General features: G+C 52.8%; 1 protein-coding gene and 1 pseudogene across 1 annotated transcript; one reads left to right on the top strand and one right to left on the bottom strand.

The window, feature by feature from the left end:
* The first annotated feature begins 2,888 nt into the window (after nucleotides 1-2,888).
* Nucleotides 2,889-14,765, top strand: LOC146179336 (uncharacterized; annotated as a pseudogene).
* Nucleotides 8,119-12,467, bottom strand: LOC146179337 (uncharacterized). Its single transcript, XM_084579604.1, has 3 exons — nucleotides 10,997-12,467; nucleotides 9,983-10,126; nucleotides 8,119-8,150 (listed from the first exon to the last, which is right to left on the bottom strand). Exons 1-3 carry the CDS (start codon nucleotides 12,465-12,467, stop codon nucleotides 8,119-8,121), a joined length of 1,647 nt encoding a protein of 548 aa, XP_084435730.1.
* Nucleotides 14,766-18,728: the final 3,963 nt, after the last annotated feature.

Raw genomic sequence — 18,728 nt, 5'->3', positions numbered from 1 at the left:
GCTTGTTTTTCCTCTAAATCTTCAGATGGCGCGGCCGCAGCCGTCGCCTCCTTGCTATCTTCCTCGGTGACGACGTTTGTAGACGCATCACCCTGCGTCTCGGTGTCTTTCGGGTTCTCAGGAGTTGCCAGCCCGAGTGCTGGTGCGGGCTGCTCCCAATAATCGGCTGGCTGCTCATTCACGTCTTCATTCCCTAACACAGACGCAAATGTCCTCTTCTTACATGCCTTTACAGCGTGGTCCTCACCACACTTAGGGCACACGGCATCACACACTTCATGCCCATACGCGCCGCAACGCTCGCACTGTGGCGTGTTGCAACTCGCGCCCATGTGGCCTTCATATCCGCACTTGCGGCATACCCTCTTGACTCCTTCATACTCGCACTGGATGGTTGTATCAATCACATCCAGGAAGTTCGGAATCTCAGACTTCATCTCTATCTTTATCCGTCGGATCCCCGTGGTGACGAACGGGAAACCGGGGACGGTCTCGCGAGCAACGCTGACAATTTTTCCATAGGGCTGAAGTGCATTTGCCAACTCTACGTCATGGTGTTCCGATGAGTAGCCAAAGACGCGCACCAGCTTCGCGCACGTGCCCCGATACTCAAAAGTCACCGCAGTTCCCTTAACATCTACGACGGGATCCTTCAGGAATCTCTCAACAGCAGCCCTAGTCTTCAGGAAAATCTCGAACTTCCCGCCTGTGAAATCTTGAACGCCACCAAGTTCCGTTTTCGAAAAACGTTTCACTAGGATCTTCGTCAGTTCTAGCGTTGTGGTGCCTTGCGGCACACGGTCGAAAAACGTAAAAGGCTTCAGCCGCCTGGCTCCTGGCATTGCAAGAACGCGCCGGCGAGCGCCGGACGCGCAATTGTCCTCTCAGCGACGCGAGGCAAGAATGGCGGCGTGGACGCACAATAATCAAATCACAGGGCCAGCTGGCCAACTCACCCCTTTAGGTAACGTATCCGTCCTTGCGTCGCCTTCCTTATCGCGCAGCACGAGCGTTATATATATACATCTTATACATATAATGATGATAGTATAACAAGCCGAAGATGCATACGTGGGCTCGGGAGGAGGCCTGAGCCGTCAGCCAACATCTAGGCCAATGCTTTCGTTCGGCTTGGTGATAAAGGACACCACAGCGTCCACAAAAAGGCGCTGAGCACTGCGCCCGAAACCCTCCCCCACACCCCTCCTTAACTAAACCACAACAAATAACATGGAGACACATCAAGCCCGCACTTTTCCCTCCCCAGCACTGCTGGCACTCTTCTCCCCCTCTACTCATCAGTCCGAATGTTCCCTCTGCGAGGCCCCGAGAGCTACATTCGAACATATTATGTTCAGATGCCCGGAGTTTCAACCACCGGCCGAATGGCACCTTACGGACAACGAGGCTTGGGAGATCGCGGTCTCCAGCTCAGAACCGGCTCCACAAAGGAGACTGGTCGACTGGGCTGAAGCGGTCGCCGTCAGGCACTGCCTGCTGGCCACCACCCGTGATCAGGAGCCGGCCCAGCCCTTGTAACGAGTATTTCGCGGCTCCACTAAATAAAGTTTTTCACCACCACTGCGCCCGAAAATAGTCCGAGGAGCCACATCACCGGCAAATACGCTTCCGCGCCCTAAGAAAAGGAAGGAAGGTGGGAGTGAAAGTGGAAATAGAGAAAGAGGAGCCGTAGTGGAGGGCTACGGAGAAATTTCGACCACCTGGGGATCTTTACCGTGCGCTGACATCGCACAGCACACGGACGCCCATGGAGGAAGGAAACAACTTAGGAGAGGCCCTTGCCATTCCCAATGCATTGGAGAAAGTGTGGCGGAAGTGACGTCAAAATTTAGGGTTAGCCAAGTCGGGCCATTAGCAACGGCGACGCGTTGCTATGAAAACTCGGGCCGCTAGCAACAGCGTTGCTAAGGTACGTGAGTGTCGCGGAGAAAGGGTAAAGGAGGAGGAGAGACGTTGCAGCGTCCGGTCATGGCGCGGCCGCGCCGGCTTCAAAAATGATGTCAGGGCCTCTCCTTAGCTTTCCTTCCTCCATGCGGACGCCTTTTCGTTTTTCCTTCATCGAAACGCAGTCGCCGAGGTCGGGTTCGCACAGGACAGAAGAGAAAATAGTGAAGAGAAAGTAGAGAAGAAAGAAAAGAAGAGGGAGAAAAAGACGCGCGCCGCAACAGCCGTCGTCCGCCACGGAAGCGGTGGGTGGGTGCAATGACGGCCTACAACATATAAAAATTCGGTGGCTGGCTAGCCCCAGCCACAAGCGGCGTTAACCTACCGTCCGAGCCCCGTAGGGCCAGGAACAGCCACCCTTCACCTCCTCCTCCTCCCCAGTGCCGGCATGGCGAGACCATCCGGACGAACAACAAAGAAACGTGTATGCCAGCGCTGCAGGAACCGCGCCTCTCCATCTGTTTCCAGACGCTCGGACAGATACTTCCAGAGGAGGAGACGGAGATTTCGAAGCGCTGGATACATTGCGCGTGCCGCTTGCCTGCGTGCTTCCGCCAGGCAGCGGCGAAGCCACAAAATAAACATGACACAGTACACAACCAAGCGCGCAAACACTCCGTCGGCTTCGTCATTTATGATTAATTTCGCAGTGCTAATTTGCGCGAATCGAAGTTTTCTCTATCTCGATGTGTTCGTGAAGTCGAAAAGCACCGACGAATATTGAAAGTTCCCAATGGTACGCCTTTTATTCGATTTACCGGACAGTTTTCACCACCGCCGTGTGGGGGGCGTCCCGCTAGGTGTGTTCCGCGAGCGATAGGCCTCGTCGCTGTCGCGGCTGCCGCGGCTCGCCGCCTCGGCGGTAGCCACTCAGCCCCGAGATGGAGGAAACGTCCGTTCTGGCAACGATTTCCGACTCTCCAATGACCGTTCAAGTTCAAGGCGAAGAAATTTCACCCGAGGAATTCCACCGCGGCCATGGATGGGCGCTCGCGGGGGAACGCATGTTAAAACTCCGTCAACGAGACCTCGACGCGAAGCTCGCCGGCACCGACAACCAAGTAAGCAATAAAGCGAAAGGAAATAAGAACTTTAGAGCCTCGGCCATCAAGGCAGCGAGAATGCCAGCCATGCCGTTGGAGGAAAACAAGATCGTAATCAGACCGCGAGGGGGACTCGACATCACCAAGATCGGCACTACGACCGTCGCTGCGGCCAAGATCACGAACGAAGAGAACGCATTGGACACGATCTGCCCGAACGCGCAACAAAATATAATGGTAATCAGCACGCCCAAGGATGAAAACGCCGTCCGCTACGCAAGAATTCAAGCTATATACATTAGAGCTATATGGCATTAGAGTGCTAATTAAAGTTCGGCCGTATTTTGATATTCCCACGCTCATTTCTCTATATTACTCGTTCATCCACACTCACATTCAGTATTGCATTTCATCTTGAGGAAACACGTACCCTTCGCACTTATCTTCTCTGCAAATTATCCAAAATCAAGCTATACGCATTATTACTTGTAGTCACCGCTCAGAAAATGCCCTTCGTTTGCTCCAATCACACAATATTCTTTCTGTGAAAAAAATAATCGACTACAGTTTATGTATCCTAATGTACAAATCTGTTAGAGAGCTACTTCCATTCTCACTAACCACCAATGATCAAATTCCGCGTCGTACGGACACACGTTTAGCCAACAACAACTTCTTGCTGCCTAAACCAAACACTAATTATGGGAAACAATCAGTCCGATTCTCTGCTACCACTCTTTTGAATTCATTACCTACAACTATCAAACAATCATTAACTATTTTTGCCTTTAAATCCGCTCTTCGTCAGTTTTTGTTATCACACTTATCGTAATTTTCAAGGTAATCTGTTCCAGTGTTATCCTTTATATCTTTTTATAAATTGTTTCCTATGTTTTCTTTATGTGATTAGGTGTTTATTCTTTGTTATTACATCAATAGTGCCTATACTTATTCATGTTTCATTCGCCCCAACCCACTGATGCGAAATATTGTATAATTTCTGCAACTGCTCAATATGTATTTCTTTTCAATAATCATCATAGGAGGTCCCGTTCCGCAGTCCTTGACTTTGGGACCTCCTTCTGTATTCATGTTTTGTTAACCTTTGAAATACAATAAACTTCAAACTTCAAACTCCAAAAAAAGACAAGACCTTCGAAGTCAGCGCGTACCGCACGGCGCCGTACGACACCGTGAAGGGCATCATCCGAGGCATCCCTGTCGACGAGAAAGCCGGAGATCACGACAGCAGCATTGTAAACGACAGAAACCCACCCGCCGTAGGCGCCAAAAGAATCTGCAACACGACCACAATCATATATCCCTTACAAAAATGCATGTTGGGTGTCTATAGAAATTCGGATCAGAAGTGTCAACATACGCTGTTGAAACTCTATTGATAATCATCGACATCTTTGAAGGGGCCGTGTGGGCCCCATGTTGAGCTGTTTTGGAATAGTGGCCCATGTGTTTCTTAAGAGCGCTTTTCGAATTCGCACCACTGAAATTCTATTGATTTCAGGCTTAACTGCTTGAGAAACTCTGCAAGTGACGCTTTTTGATTTTCTGCTACCTTTCCACTCCTGAACAACAGAAAATAGTACACGACCATCGGTTTGCCAGGAGCAGACATGAGGTGGTTTTCATTAATGCAAAAGTAGTACAGTACATCTCCTAGCTGCGATAACACCACATTATATGTTCTGCTCGACCAATCAACAATCCTGTCAGATCAGTGCTTGGTAATGATAAGTATAGTGAGGCTTAAAAGAACAACGAAAAAGATCTTGTTATTTTAAGCCTGATTATACATGCTCACTTAATAACGCATACTCTGACCTGGCTAGATTGTTGATTGGTCGAGCAGAACATAGAATGTGTTGACTGATCGCAGCAAGGATATGTGCTGTATTACTTTTGCCTTAATTCAAACCAGCTCGTGTCTGCCCCTGGCTAACCGTTGATCATACATCATTTTCTGTCGTTCCGCAGTGGAAAGGGAACACAGAATTAAAATGCGCGTTAATAAGAAACGAAATAAGGATTGCATTGTTGCTGAACCCATACCATGAGCTGGGTTGTTTATTCGCTTTATTTCAATTCATGCGCAAGGTATGACGCTAGGCAGTTCTTTGTGTAAGATGCTGATACATCCGGGAACTCCTCGCATGCGTAAACTGAAATAAACAATGGAAATCATAATTAAGGTGTGGTATATACTAACCAAAAAATAAAGCGAAGCGATCTGTACGCTGCCCCACGTCATAGGTCAAGAAATTGCATTTCTTGTCTAAAATGAGTTGGCACTCTTTTTCACTACTTAGCATCGCCGCTGCTTCCAGAACTCGCCAGCATTACCCTACGGCGCAGGTACCGTATCGAAATAGTACGACACTGTGCCGAACAACCCGTCAAGAACGGTCCCCATTTAAAAGAAAGAAAATGTCGCGTCCGCGGTAGTGACACACCTCGTTCTCGTTATCTATCTCTCCCCCCCTCTTTTCTTTCCGACGAGGCTGGCTTGCCTGCCGGAAATATGTACATACGCGCTTCATTATCTTGTGGCACATACTGTACAAGACTAGCATCAACACGAAAAGGAAAAGCAAAACACTCACCGAAACGCAGACGCTCAGTCCGCCCCGCTTTTCGCCTTGAATCCAAAACGACTGCGACTGTTCAACTTCTTAAACATGTTCTCTTCGTGCAGAAGCTCTATCCCAACAATGGCCTCCTCCGAAGAGTTCAGTACGTACGGGTCTCACTTCACTTCGCGCTCCGATCTGAACAAACAAACTTCGTGATAATCGCTACCAAAGAACCTCCACACGATGCTTCGCTCACTGTGCAACATACGACCACGGTGGCGGGAAAGCGCCAATTGACCCACCGCCGCACTCACGCATACCCGCGTCGCCGTGCAAAGAAAACACATGCAGAAACGGGGCGCAGAAAAACGGTTTCACTTCGGGGAAAAGGGGAAGCCGCGGCCACGGCGCGAATCCGGCCATGCCAAGGCCGCCTCGGTGAGGAGAAACGGCCGAGAAGGCAGAGCAGAGACACCGCGGGGAGCCCCCTCCGAGCAACAGGAAGCAACCCCGACCCTCCCGTCTTGCTGGCGCCCGTCCGCGGGGCACGGGGAGTGTGCGTACGAAGGGGACCGGCCGAAGCAGGCGGCCGAATGCGTGTTTGAAAGAGTCACCGGAAGAAAACGCGCTTTATCCTTCTTTTTTTTTTTTTAATACAGCGAATGTTTTTGTTATTCTTGTTCACTAGTATCCGTGTGATCAAACCGTGATTATTAGAACACCCCAATACTTAAAGTGACTTAATTTTAGCGTGGTGGCCACTTCAAAAAAGGAAAGAAAAAAAGAAAAACTTTCGAAAGACACGCAGAGGGGTGGAGGATTCCAATGCAAACTGCACCTAGTTTTGCGGCAATAAGCTATGGGCAAAAACATCTAGGCTTCTGCAGAATGTCCGACACTGAAGCATATACTGAACTTTGCAACTGGTTTAATGAAGCTCTGCCCTGCCCTACATAGTAGGTTAAATCCAGGATCGTGTTCGTTAGTGCGATGACTCACTAAACTTATTTTTGATATATAATATATACGTATATCATAGCATTACAGTTACCTTGTGTGACATACAAAATATGATCTATTACGAGGTTTGAGTATATGGCATTCAGTGATGTGTTTGCATTAATAGTGAGGGGAGCCTTTGCCATCATAAAGTTTTCAGGGTCATATTTTCGCTACTTTGTTGCGAACTATCAGCTAGGTGTGCACCGTTAATGTTAAAAACTGTCCATATGCACTTGTCCAATAAACATGAACGTGCACGCAGTTGGGCGCTGCTCTTATATTACGTTGCAGAATCTGGGCAATCGTTAATTTCAAGTGAGATCAAAGAAGCATAACGAAATCGCCACATGTTCTCAACATTGATGCCTAAAACCACTTAAAAACATGGGTCAGCACTACAGTATCCGCTATTTTCTTCGTGAATGTTGAAAACTGACCACAAAAAGCATATAGAAACAATAGTACAGAAAGTCTATTGGGTAGAATACAATGAAAATTTTGTTGGCCGTGTGAAGACTATACTCAACTGGGGCCGAAAGTCTATCGATATTCAATAAATTCAAAAGGCGGTCAATAGTCCGACAATGGAGTTTCAAAACCCATTTTTGTAAGGGATAGTAGCAGTAAAGTTTTTGGTTCGGATGTTGATGGGTGACTGGATGGTGGAGCAAGCCAGTAAGTTGGTGAAGCAACTTGATAAACAACCGGAGAACTTTATACAAAAGAATAAGAGGTACAAGAGTTATATTCACAAAGGAAAACTAGCCGTGGTCGGCCGCGCCGACCGCTAAACAGAGCGACAAGGGACTCCGCGTCCCCGCAGTCGAGCTGGCGCCTCTTGCCCCAGCTCCAAAGCAACTACTAGCTACTCCAGGCGCTCGCCAGCGCGAGCGTCCCAACGCAAGGAGTAGCTCCAGCAAAAGACACTCGGGGCCCGTCCCGCGCTCCAGAGGTGAGCCGAGAGCGCGCCCCTTTCCACGCGTAAAAACATAAAAACACAGTAACTGTAGCTCTTTCCCGGGTATGTGGGCCACTCGTCGCAGCCTGTCCGACCGTTTCGCTTACTGACAGTCGTGCACTAGCAAGCTACACGTTATGCAGCGGGACGAAAACCAGACCCCTCTCGCGGGATTTATGGCCCCCGGCCGTTCTCACTCGGGCGACGGGACCGCGGGGGGCCGCGTTAATGAGGTCCGGCTCGAGGGAAGCGGAGTGTCTTTCCCGTCTCCCGTAACAAAGGGACACGTGTGGCGGGGGTCCGAACGAGGAGCCTGCGCTCTTGAACTAATGGTCTCCTTCTAGGAAGTTAGTGTTTGAAAACAGACCAGACGCGCAGTTCGCACCACGGCACCCCGCCGAGACATTCCTTCCCATTCAAGGATGCCAAAAATATAAACGGCAACGCGCCGGACCTTACACCTTCCCCCCAAGACTCGGTTGATCTATTGAAAGATAAGCCGAGACAAAACAACAAGAAAAAGGTTCGGCAAGTGGCGGTTGAGTACTGACGCTCACGCCAGCTATGGAAGCCGGTAAGCATGGCTGCGCGACCCTTCATCACATACATCCACAAACACATCATGCGAAAAGAAATAAACACACACAGATGGTTCACAGTGTCACTGAGTTCGGCCTTGGCGTGCACATTTCGAATCCGACGATTCCAGTTTGTTGCTCGCGCACCATTCCCTGGCCCCCTGTCCCCAGCGGTCACTGCGGGATGTCAGCCGGTGGTCTGTTCCAACAAGCGTTGGGAATTCTGGACAAGGCATCTGCGTTAGCGTGATCGACTCCTCGGCGATGCTCAATGGCAACATTATAGCGCTGGAGCGCAAGAGCCCAGCGTGTAAGCTTTGCGCTTTGGGGCACACTACTCGTTAGGAATGAGAGAGGATTGTGATCAGTGACGACGGTTACGGTGGCGGCGAACACCCATGTCTCAAACTTCTTCAACGCCCATATTACGGCGTAAGCCTCCCTCTCGATTGCAGCCCATCGCATTTGTACTGGGGTGAATTTGTGACTGGCGAAGGCTATGGGCGCCTCCGTGCCGTCGTCACAAAGCTGCGCCAAACAGGCACCGGCCGCTAATGCCGACGCGTCCGTAAAAAGCAGATACGGCTTTCGCGGTTGAGTGGTCAGCGAAACAGCCTTGCATAGAGCTTCCTTCAAGGCGCTAAAGGCTTTGTCGGCATCTTAAGGGCCACGGTATCTTATTCGGCACGCCTTTCCCCGTTAGGCGGGTCAGTGGCAGCGCGATTGCTGCAAAATTTGGAACATAGCTACGGTAGTATCCGCACAGCCCAAGAGTGCTCCTCAGCTCTTTCTTTGTCGTAGGGACTTGAAGGCCTTCAATGGCCTCAAGTTTTTCTTTAGCCGGGCCATGTCGTCCTGATCCAACCACATGCCCCAAGTAGTTGATTGAGGGAAGTGCTATCTGGCACTTTTCCCAACTAGCGTGCAGGCCCACCCCCTCCAATGTGGAAAACACACGGTGCAAATGACCAATGTGCGATTCGAGCGATTGGCTGAATACGGCGATGTCATCTAAATAGGCACAAGCGTATTCCTCCTGCCCTGCTAGTAATTCGTTCATGTTCCTTTGGAACGTTGCCGCCGCGTTTTTCAACCCAAACGGCATCACTCGCCATGCGAACTGCCCTAGATGGGAAATGAAAGCCGTCGGAAGCTGAGAGTTCTCGGCCAGTGGCACCTGCCAGTAGCCGCGCCTAAGGTCCAAAAGGGTTATGAACTTTGCTGCCCCGACACGCATGATCAGCTCCTGGGGACAACCCATTGGGAAAGCATCCGTTTCGGTGACCGCATTCAGCGCACGGTAGTCTATGCATAAGCGTACCGACCCGCTCTTTTTGGGAACACACACGATTGGATGCGCGAAAGGGCTTTTACATGGATAGATAAGGCCTTGCTCGAGAAGTTCCTCAATTTGACTCGTTACCTCAGATTTTAATGCCTCTGGGATTCTGTAAGGGTGGCCTCGCTTGGGAGTTGCCCCTTCCACAAGCTTTATGCTGTGTTCGCCCACGCGCGCGATGGAAGGTTTATCCTCGAATAATGCCTGGTGCTGCCTGAACGTGGCACGCACTAGCGCTGCTGCGTTCCTGTCTAAGTGACTGGTTTTATCCGGCGTCAGCATTACACTGCTCTCCTCGGAGTTCAATGCCCGCGGAGTATACTCCACTTCCCCAAAGTCGCTGTCGTCTTGAAACATGACGCTCACTGAACCTACTCTGCTGATGTAGGGACGCAGCTTATTTGCATGCACTAGCATGCGGCGACCGTCACTCATCTGTACATAGTACGAGTGCTCACGGTATCTCTTCGTCACTACCGCCGGTCCGAGCCACTTCGGGTACAATTTACCTGGCCTCTTGTCATCAAAGACGAGAACCGCCTCCCCTTCCCGAAACGTCTTCACCATCGCGTGCTTGTTGTAGTGAGACGCGTACGCCTCTTGCTGTTTGCTTGTAGTTAGCTCCGCGATGTCGGTCGCCATCTCGAGCTGAGCTTTAAGATTTTTCAAATAGTCAGTGGGGGCATCCGCTAGTTCCCCAGGTACCTCGATATCCCCTGCCCAGGTCTGTTTCAAAATGCTAAGTGGTCCTGCTGGGTCACGACCGTAAAGCATTCTAAATGGCGACACGCCGGTGGTGTCGTGTGGTACCTCCCGATAGGCCCACAGGAGAAAAGGGATAAATTTGTCCCAGTTCTTACTCTCCTTCTCAATTACATGCGAGAGCATGGTCGTAAAGACTCTATTCCATCTCTCCACGGCCCCATTGCTCTCTGGATGGTTGGGAGCGGAAAAGCGTGGGGAGCAGCCTAGTCTTCCTAAGAACTCCTTCGTCAATGCGGCCGTAAAGTTCGTACCGCAATCTGAGCATATCACCTCGGGAACCCCTGTCCGGCTGAACACTGAAAGCAGCGCGTCGCAAGTTGCTTTCGCGGACAACGATTTGAGGCAGACTACTTCTGGCCAACGCGTGCACAGATCGATTATGCAAAGCGCATACCGATGCCCGCGGCCAGACGGTGGCTGAATCGGTCCTATGATGTCTACGTTAACCTTTTGGAACGGGAACTTCGGGCGTGTGAGAGGCGTTATCGGTACGCTGTCGGTTTGCCGGCGGTCAGACCGAACTTGACAACTGTGGCAGCTGTCGCAGTGTTTGCGTATGTCCGTCTCCATGTCAGGCCAATAGAAACTCAACTTTAGGCGAGCTTTAGTCTTCCGAAAGCCGAGGTGTCCGCCCCAATAGGACTCATGTGCCAGGCTCACTGCGGCCTCGCGCCGTGATTTTGGCAGTACTAACTGCTGCACCCCCTGACCTAACACCTGGTCTCTATGATACAAGACTCCCTCTACAATTGACATACCAGCCTTCCCTTGCCTAGCACTCTGCCAGGCCTGATGCAGGGTCTCATCCTCGTGCTGCTCCTCCCGAAACCTCTGCACCCCGCTACGCTCAGTAATCACGTCGTCATTTTGTGATTTCTCCACCGCATTAATGACAACTGTCTGATCTGGCAGCAATTCATTCTCTGACATTAAGACGGGCTCCGCGCCAGCGTCTAGCCCTAATTCATCTGGTTTTCCATCCGGTGCCGGCACCGTTATCACTGCCTGCACGCGACCATCGCTGCCAGTTTCGACCGAGTCCTGCAGCTGTTCCCAGGTGTCTGCGGAGATTAGGCAGTCGGTATGCGTTAGCTTATTGGTGAGCGCACACAACACCGGTGTCGAATCTTCCACACCTTCGATTAACGAAGTACCACGATAAAGACTCAACGGAACGATGGCCAGCTTCGCCTCTACCTTCTCTCCGAAAGCAGAAATGAGATCAATTGTCCCATGTGCGGTTACAAACTCCTCAGGCACCATGCTCTCACGCAAGACAGTGATGTCAGCGCCAGTGTCTACCATGGCGCTGATAACAGCTTCCCGACAGCTGAGTTTAATGTCCCTGAGCGCAGGACGCGTGGTTTGCTCATCGTGGGTCGACACGCGTGCCGTTAACTTATCCTCGCGTGGCAGATCATTTCGCTTGTCGGCTGAGTTCTCGCCACTGTATGGGCAGTTCGCAACAGAATGTCTCCAGCTCCCGCATCGGAAACAGCCACTCGATCGCGATAGCCTTTTCCTTTCTCCCCCTGTCCTGCCTCCAGTACTCTCTGCTCGCTCCGACCCTGAATTCTGCAAAGGTGTGGAATCGGTTCTGGCCCTTGGACGCGTGTCAGGGGATTTAAAGCTGTCGTCTTTCCTCTGAGCGCTGCCCTTTCCAGCGGCTTCCTCATATGTTTGTAGCAGCGCGGCTATCTCGTCCGCATTCAGCCACTTCTCTCCTTCGCGCAGCTTTACATATTTGTTGGCTTCCTCTGAGAGCCCCGCCTTGAGCTGATCGGCTACCGATAGCCTTACAAGTTCATCGAAGGATGACACGCATCGAGACTTTAAATAAAAATTTAGATAACTCTGGAGGCGGGTGACAAATGCCTTCCAGGTTTCTTCGCGGCGCTTGGTGGCCCCAGAAAACCGCTTTTTGTACTCTGCGGCTGAAAGTTTTAGCTCCTCTAGGACCACCGCCTTCAGCTTGTCGTAGTCCCGGTGCTGCTCGGCGGTGAACCGAGTTGACAAGTAGGTCACTCGCTCGGCCAGCATCGGAAACACGAGCTGCGCCCAGTGTTCCTTCGGAACGCTGTAAGCCTCGAGCGAGCATTCCACCGACTCAAACCAGACCGGCACTTCGCCATCCGCTGGTAATTTGGGGAACGCGCCGGCGAGTAGCTTAGCGTACTGCCTCAGACGATCGTTCTCCGAAGGCGCCGCATTTTGCCCGTTAGCCAGCATGAGTTACATCTGGAGCTCTAAAGCCCTTATCTTCTTTTCATACAACTCTAACTCTTTTTCAATGTTTCGGCCACACTGAGGTCTCGGCGCCTCAGTGCTGCCCTTGTCGCCACCGCCCCCCCGTCACCGTCACTATCCATTGTCAGTGCCTTGTCGGGGTTAAGATGCCTAAATCTGGTCAGCATTAACTACACCAGCCACATCAAACAGTGAACGCCAAGAAAAACAAAGGGACCAGGGAACTCACTCTGTGCTGCCCGCCGGGTCCTCTTTCCGGACTGGATTGGCGTCGATCGTCGGAGTGGCGCCACTTGATGTCGTCCGCTGTGGTCGCTACTCGAGGGCTCCGCTCGCGTCCGTCGACGGCCGCGTCCACTTGCGCTTGCAAGCTTCTGTGTCGCTCGTATCGCTGCTCGTTGACGTCCTCGTCTTCGGCGCCTTGACGCCCGATGCTTGACGCACCCTCTTGTACCTGCTCGTTGTCTTCGGCGTATCGACGCCCGATGCTTCACGCACCTTGTCTCTCGGTTGAGCTGCAGCACACCAATCCTGTCGCGACTGCGGCAGTAAAGTTTTTGGTTCGGATGGGTGACTGGAGGGTGCAGCAAGCCAGTAAGTTGTTGAAGCAACTTGATAAACAACCGGAGAACTTTATACAAAAGAATAAGAGGTACAAGAGTTATATTCACAAAGGAAAACTAGCCGTGGTCGGCCGCGCCGACCGCTAAACAGAGCGACAAGGGACTCCGCGTCCCCGCAGTCGAGCTGGCGCCTCTTGCCCCAGCTCCAAAGCAACTACTAGCTACTCCAGGCGCTCGCCAGCGCGAGCGTCCCAACGCAAGGAGTAGCTCCAGCAAAAGACACTCGGGGCCCGTCCCGCGCTCCAGAGGTGAGCCGAGAGCGCGCCCCTTTCCACACGTGAAAACATAAAAACACAGTAACTGTAGCTCTTTCCCGCGTATGTGGGCCACTCGTCGCAGCCTGTCCGACCGTTTCGCTTACTGACAGTCGTGCACTAGCAAGCTACACGTTATGCAGCGGGACGAAAACCAGACCCCTCTCGCGGGATTTATGGCCCCCGGCCGTTCTCACTCGGGCGACGGGACCGCGGGGGGCCGCGTTAAGGAGGTCCGGCTCGAGGGAAGCGGAGGGTCTCTCCCGTCTCCCGTAACAAAGGGACACGTGTGGCGGGGGTCCGAACGAGGAGCCTGCGCTCTTGAACTAATGGTCTCCTTCTAGGAAGTTAGTGTTTGAAAACAGACCAGACACGCAGTTCGCACCACGGCACCCCGCCGAGACATTCCTTCCCATTCAAGGATGCCAAAAATACAAACGGCAACGCGCCGGACCTTACAGTAGCCTTCAGAGGACCCAAGGTACCGAACTTTGTCCGATATGGTGTCACGCTCATACCGTGCCACCTGTACAGAAAGCAAATTGACGTCTGCCATCAGTGTGGTCGGGTCGGGCATCGCAAGGACGTGTGCCCGACGCCAACCAACCGGATCTGCAGGGGCTGCGGCCAAGCGAACCCATAAGATGACCACAAATGTACACCCAAATGCAAACTTCGCGGCGGCGCTCACCCGACCGCCGACAGAGAATATAAAGCCAGATACAAGGTTCCCTACGTCGTTCGCAAGCGTCAGTGGGAGCGCCGAAAGGTCAGCCATCAGCTGCCGTCGGAGAGCGATTTCCCACCACTTGACAAGCCAGCTGCCCATAAGTGAAGAACGCCATCGAGAGACCGCGCGCAGTCGAGAAGTAGCAGCTGCAGGAGCCAGAGCAGAGACGCGCGAAAAACGAAAACCCAAGGATCACTGTCGCGTGAGAGAGTCGGTTGGGGCAACGCCGCACAAGGTATCATGAAGACAAATCCGAGCTACAACGCCAAGACAGAAGACAACGCTTCAACCAATTAACGAGTGATCAACGAGGCCCTAAAAAAGGAAAACGTGACCCTGCGAGCCAACATCAACAACCTCACCAAGAAAATCGCGGAGATCCGCAACGCCCTCCAAAACGTCGAGCAGCAAAGATTCAGCCCGAGCGGCAACAACAAGGCCGAAGCAACTACGGCCGACGCAGACAAGGAGCCGGCAACAAAGAAGAGGGCCGTCGAATCGCGCCAGACCAAGAACAACATAAGCAACTGCAGCACCGACAGCAGCAACAACAACGTCGAGGCCAAACTCAACAGCCTCGAGGTTATGATCAAATCGATGAAGCAAGCCATCGAAGCCTTCCAAACGGAGAACGTCAATAGACTCAACAATCTGGAAAGAAGCGTGCAACTAATACTAAGCAACCCAACGTTCGCGCCAGTACAGCATCAAGTCAACCAAGCGCAGCAACACGGAGAATTCCGAATCGGACAATCATGGCCTCCAACTCCACAGGCATAACAGTGTGGCAGTGGAACTGCCGCGGCTTCGTCAAGAAGAAGGCAGTCATCCAGCAGTACATCGAGCACGCGGCTCGCAAGCCCGACGTGCTCCTCTTCCAAGAAACACTAACGGACAAGCCGTCCCTCCCCGGCTACAGGGTGCACGCGGGCCCACCCGACGGCAGAGGCCTGTGCACCCTGGTCAGGAAGGGACTCACCTTCGTCGAACACCTGCTAAGCAATGTCAGGATTGAACACACGCTCACCGAACTCATACCGACCAAGCAAAGAAAAAACAGCATCTTCATTTTGAACATCTACAGTAACCCATCGCGGAGACTCCAGAGGTTCAAAGCCATTCTTAACAAGGCAAGCACGACGGCCGGCCAGAGCACGCTGATCGCATGCGGCGACTTTAATGCGGTGGATCCGGCGTGGGGCTACGTCAAAAGCAATGCGAAAGGCAGAAAGCTATCCCAAGACGCGGCGGAACTCGACTATACCCTCATAACCGACCCGGCTTACCCAACGAGAATTGGCAACTCCGTGTCCCGAGATACCAGCCCCGATCTCACATTCGTCAAGAACAACGAACCGATCACGATCACGTGGAGTAACACGGTGGTGGACCTCTGTAGCGACCACATGATATTGGAAATCGTCATACCGGAGCAGAGCAGTACCAAAGTCAGGAAACATACGTGGATCGATTGGTCTGCTTTCAGAGATAACAGAAATCAGGAAGCGGAAGAGACCGAAATCGACGACATCGACGCGTGGACCAACAAGATCCTCCAAGATGTTCGAAACTCAACCAAGGACATAGTAACAGACTTCGAAACGAACAGAATGGATAGCCGACTGGCCCACCTTATCGAGGCCAAGCAGTCCATTCTCAACAGATGGAAACAACAACGTCTTAATCGTAGGCTACGAAAGAAAGTCGCCGAACCCAACAGAGCAATCGAGAACCACTGTCGAACGCTATGTGCACAACAGTGGAACGAGATATGCAACGCTGCCGACGGCCAGATGCACAACGGGAAAACATGGAACTTGCTGAAGCATCTGCTCGACGAAACCAAGACTAAGTCACACCAAAGGGACCAACTGGCGAAACTCATCCATCGAGAAGTCACTTAACACGGCGCCGATAAGGTGACGAAACGCATCAGCGACGGATACCTGCCGACTACGCCCACGGAGTGCCATGGGCCGTACGGGGGGCTGCCCAACGCCCGTCTCGACAGAGATATAGACGTAGAAGAAGTTCGTACGGCACTGCAGGACCTCAACAGCAGGTCGGCGGCCGGGCTGGACCGCATCACCAACAAGGCGCTTAAGAACCTCGACGACAAATCCATAGAAAGCCTCACGAGTTATTACAACAAATGCTGGAAAACGGGAACGCTGCCGACGCAGTGGAAGAAGGCCAAGATCATCCTAATCCCCAAGCCGGGCAAGCCATCCGACACGGATAACCTCCGACCCATATCGCTCACATCTTGCGTGGGCAAGGTGTTGGAGCACGACCTGCTCAACAGGTGGCAAGAATACCTCGAGAAAGGAGATCTCTACCCGGAAACGATCATTGGCTTCAGGCAGCATCTAAGTACTCAAGACGTCATGATACAGCTCAAGCACCAGATCATCGACGGCAAAACTGGCGACAACAAAGCAGTACTGGGACTCGACCTACAGAGCGCCTTCGACAAGGTGAAGCACTCAGCGATCCTATCCCAAGTCTCGAAACTCAACATGGGAGAGAGATCATACAATTACATCAAAGACTTCCTCACGGACAGAACGGCCGAGCTCAGAGCGGGGGACCTCCAAGCACAGGAGAAGAAGCTGGGAAGCACAGGCACACCTCAGGGATCAGTCATCTCGCTGGTGCTTTTCAATCTCGTGATGATAGGAGTGGCGGAAAGGCTCAGGAACATCAAGGAAGTCCGACATACGATATACGCGGACGACATAACGCTGTGGGTGGAAGGGGGCAGCGATGCCCACATCGAATCTACCCTACAGGCGGCCGTTGATGCGATAGAAGACCAACTCGACGGAACGGGGTTCAGATGCTCGCCGAGCAAGTCGGAGCTCCTCGTCTACCCGCCCGTCAAGCACCGCAAACCTAAGAGCAGCCCAAGAGAGTACGAGGCAATCAAAGTCAAGACCAGAGAGGGAAACGCGATCCCAAGAGTCAACAAGATCAGAGTGTTGGGGATGACGATCGAGACGCACGGCAGAAACGGCGAGACCGTCGCCCGGCTCATTGCGAAAGCGGCGAACGCCACGAGACTACTCAAACGAGTCACGAACAAGAAAAGTGGAATGAAGGAAGAAAGCCTGATCAGACTGATCCACTCGTTCGTCATATGTCACGTAGCGGACGTGGCGGCCTACCACAAGTGGAACAAGAGCGAGAGAAACAAGATAGATATACTCATCCGCAGGCCTACAAGACGGCACTGGGACTGTTCGAAACAACGAGCACCAAACGCCTCCTGCAGCTAGGGGTACACAACACGCTGGAGGAGATAGCAGAGGCCCAACGTGCCGCACAGCTCGAAAGACTGTCTTCGACCAAGACCGGCCGGAAAATCCTGGACAACCTGGGAATTGGATATCAAGGCAGGGAGTAGACGCAGCTCTCCGTCCCCGATGAGATCAGGCGCAACATCAGAGTGGACTCGGTGCCGAAGAACATGCACCCGGAGTATAACAAAGGGAGGACAGCAGCGAGAGCCAAGGCGCTGATAGACCAGCACGCGGCCGACACACACGCACGCTAGGTTGACGCGGCTGAGTATGCCAAGATACACGGGTTCACGACGGTCGTCGTCGACGCGACCGGCACCGTTCGCACGACCGCCAGCACGAGATGCACCAAGGCAGAGCAAGCGGAGGAGGTGGCCATCGCCCTGGCCATCGCCGACCGTGACTGCCACACAGTGCTATGCGACTCGAGGCAGGCGGTGAGAAATTACGCCAAAGGCAGGATAGCGAAAGAAGCTGTGCGCATACTGCAGGCAACCAAAAACGACGATGGCAGCAGACAAGTGAGAATCAAGTGGTTCCCGGCGCACGCGGGCGAGGCGTCAGACCGCAACGCCAACCACAACGAGACGGCACACGCCGAGGCGCGCGCGCTAACGGACCGCGCCTCGGTCGACTGGCCGCTGTGGTTCAGCACCAAAGACCGAATGACGGACTACAACGAAATAACCAAGGTGTTCCGCCTAGCTCGCAGAACACTTCCACCCCCTTGCTCGGGGCTCAGTCGAGAGCAAGCCGTTTTATTCAGACAGCTACAGACGGGCTCACTCCCCAGTCCGTTGCTGATGCATAGAATGTATCCCGAGACGCACCCGACAGACAAATGCAGTCTGCCGAACGGAGACTGCCGGCTTCGCACACATGCTGTGGAATTGTACCCAGTACCAGGAATAAGCTAAGTCTGGGAGGATCCCGCCGCGACTGGAAGCAGCCGCAGGGAGCGACAATCAAGAGGAGCAACTCTGGGCCGTCCAGCAGGTCATCAAGGCGCTGGCCCGGCAGGGAACCAGCGAGCCGGCCACGGCGAGCGGGGACCCAGGCCGCGCGGCCGGTGCCCAGAGAACGACGTAGACCCCGTCCGGAGCGCGCGTTCTACTGCAGGCCCCGAATAACCGTTTTTCCAATCCAATCTAACGAGGCGCCACATGGCACGCGCCACTGAGGAGTCAAATACTACATGGTAGATTGTTTCCGTCGCACCGCAGTGGGGACAGTTTTCGTTAGGCACGACGCCCCATGAAGCTAGGCGCTGACGCGTGGGCAGAACCCCCCAAGTGCCGCCGCCACTCAGTCTCTGACCTCGGGGGACAGGCGAG

This window comes from Amblyomma maculatum, chromosome 9, assembly GCF_055883805.1.
Source record: "Amblyomma maculatum isolate TAMU_Amacu chromosome 9, ASM5588380v1, whole genome shotgun sequence".
Taxonomy (NCBI): Eukaryota; Metazoa; Arthropoda; class Arachnida; order Ixodida; family Ixodidae; genus Amblyomma; species Amblyomma maculatum.
This window is presented reverse-complemented; position numbering and strand designations above follow the sequence as displayed.

Excerpts from the sequence above, each read along its gene's own strand:
- LOC146179337 (XM_084579604.1), bottom strand. The coding sequence starts at position 12,467 with ATGCTGGCTAACGGGCAAAATGCGGCGCCTTCGGAGAACGATCGTCTG. Across the intron at positions 10,127-10,996 it reads TGCTAGGCAAGGGAAGGCTG|CTCAGCTCGAGATGGCGACC; the intron begins GTATGTCAATTG and ends AAAATCTTAAAG. Across the intron at positions 8,151-9,982 it reads CTTTGATGACAAGAGGCCAG|GGTCGCGCAGCCATGCTTAC; the intron begins GTAAATTGTACC and ends TATGTGATGAAG.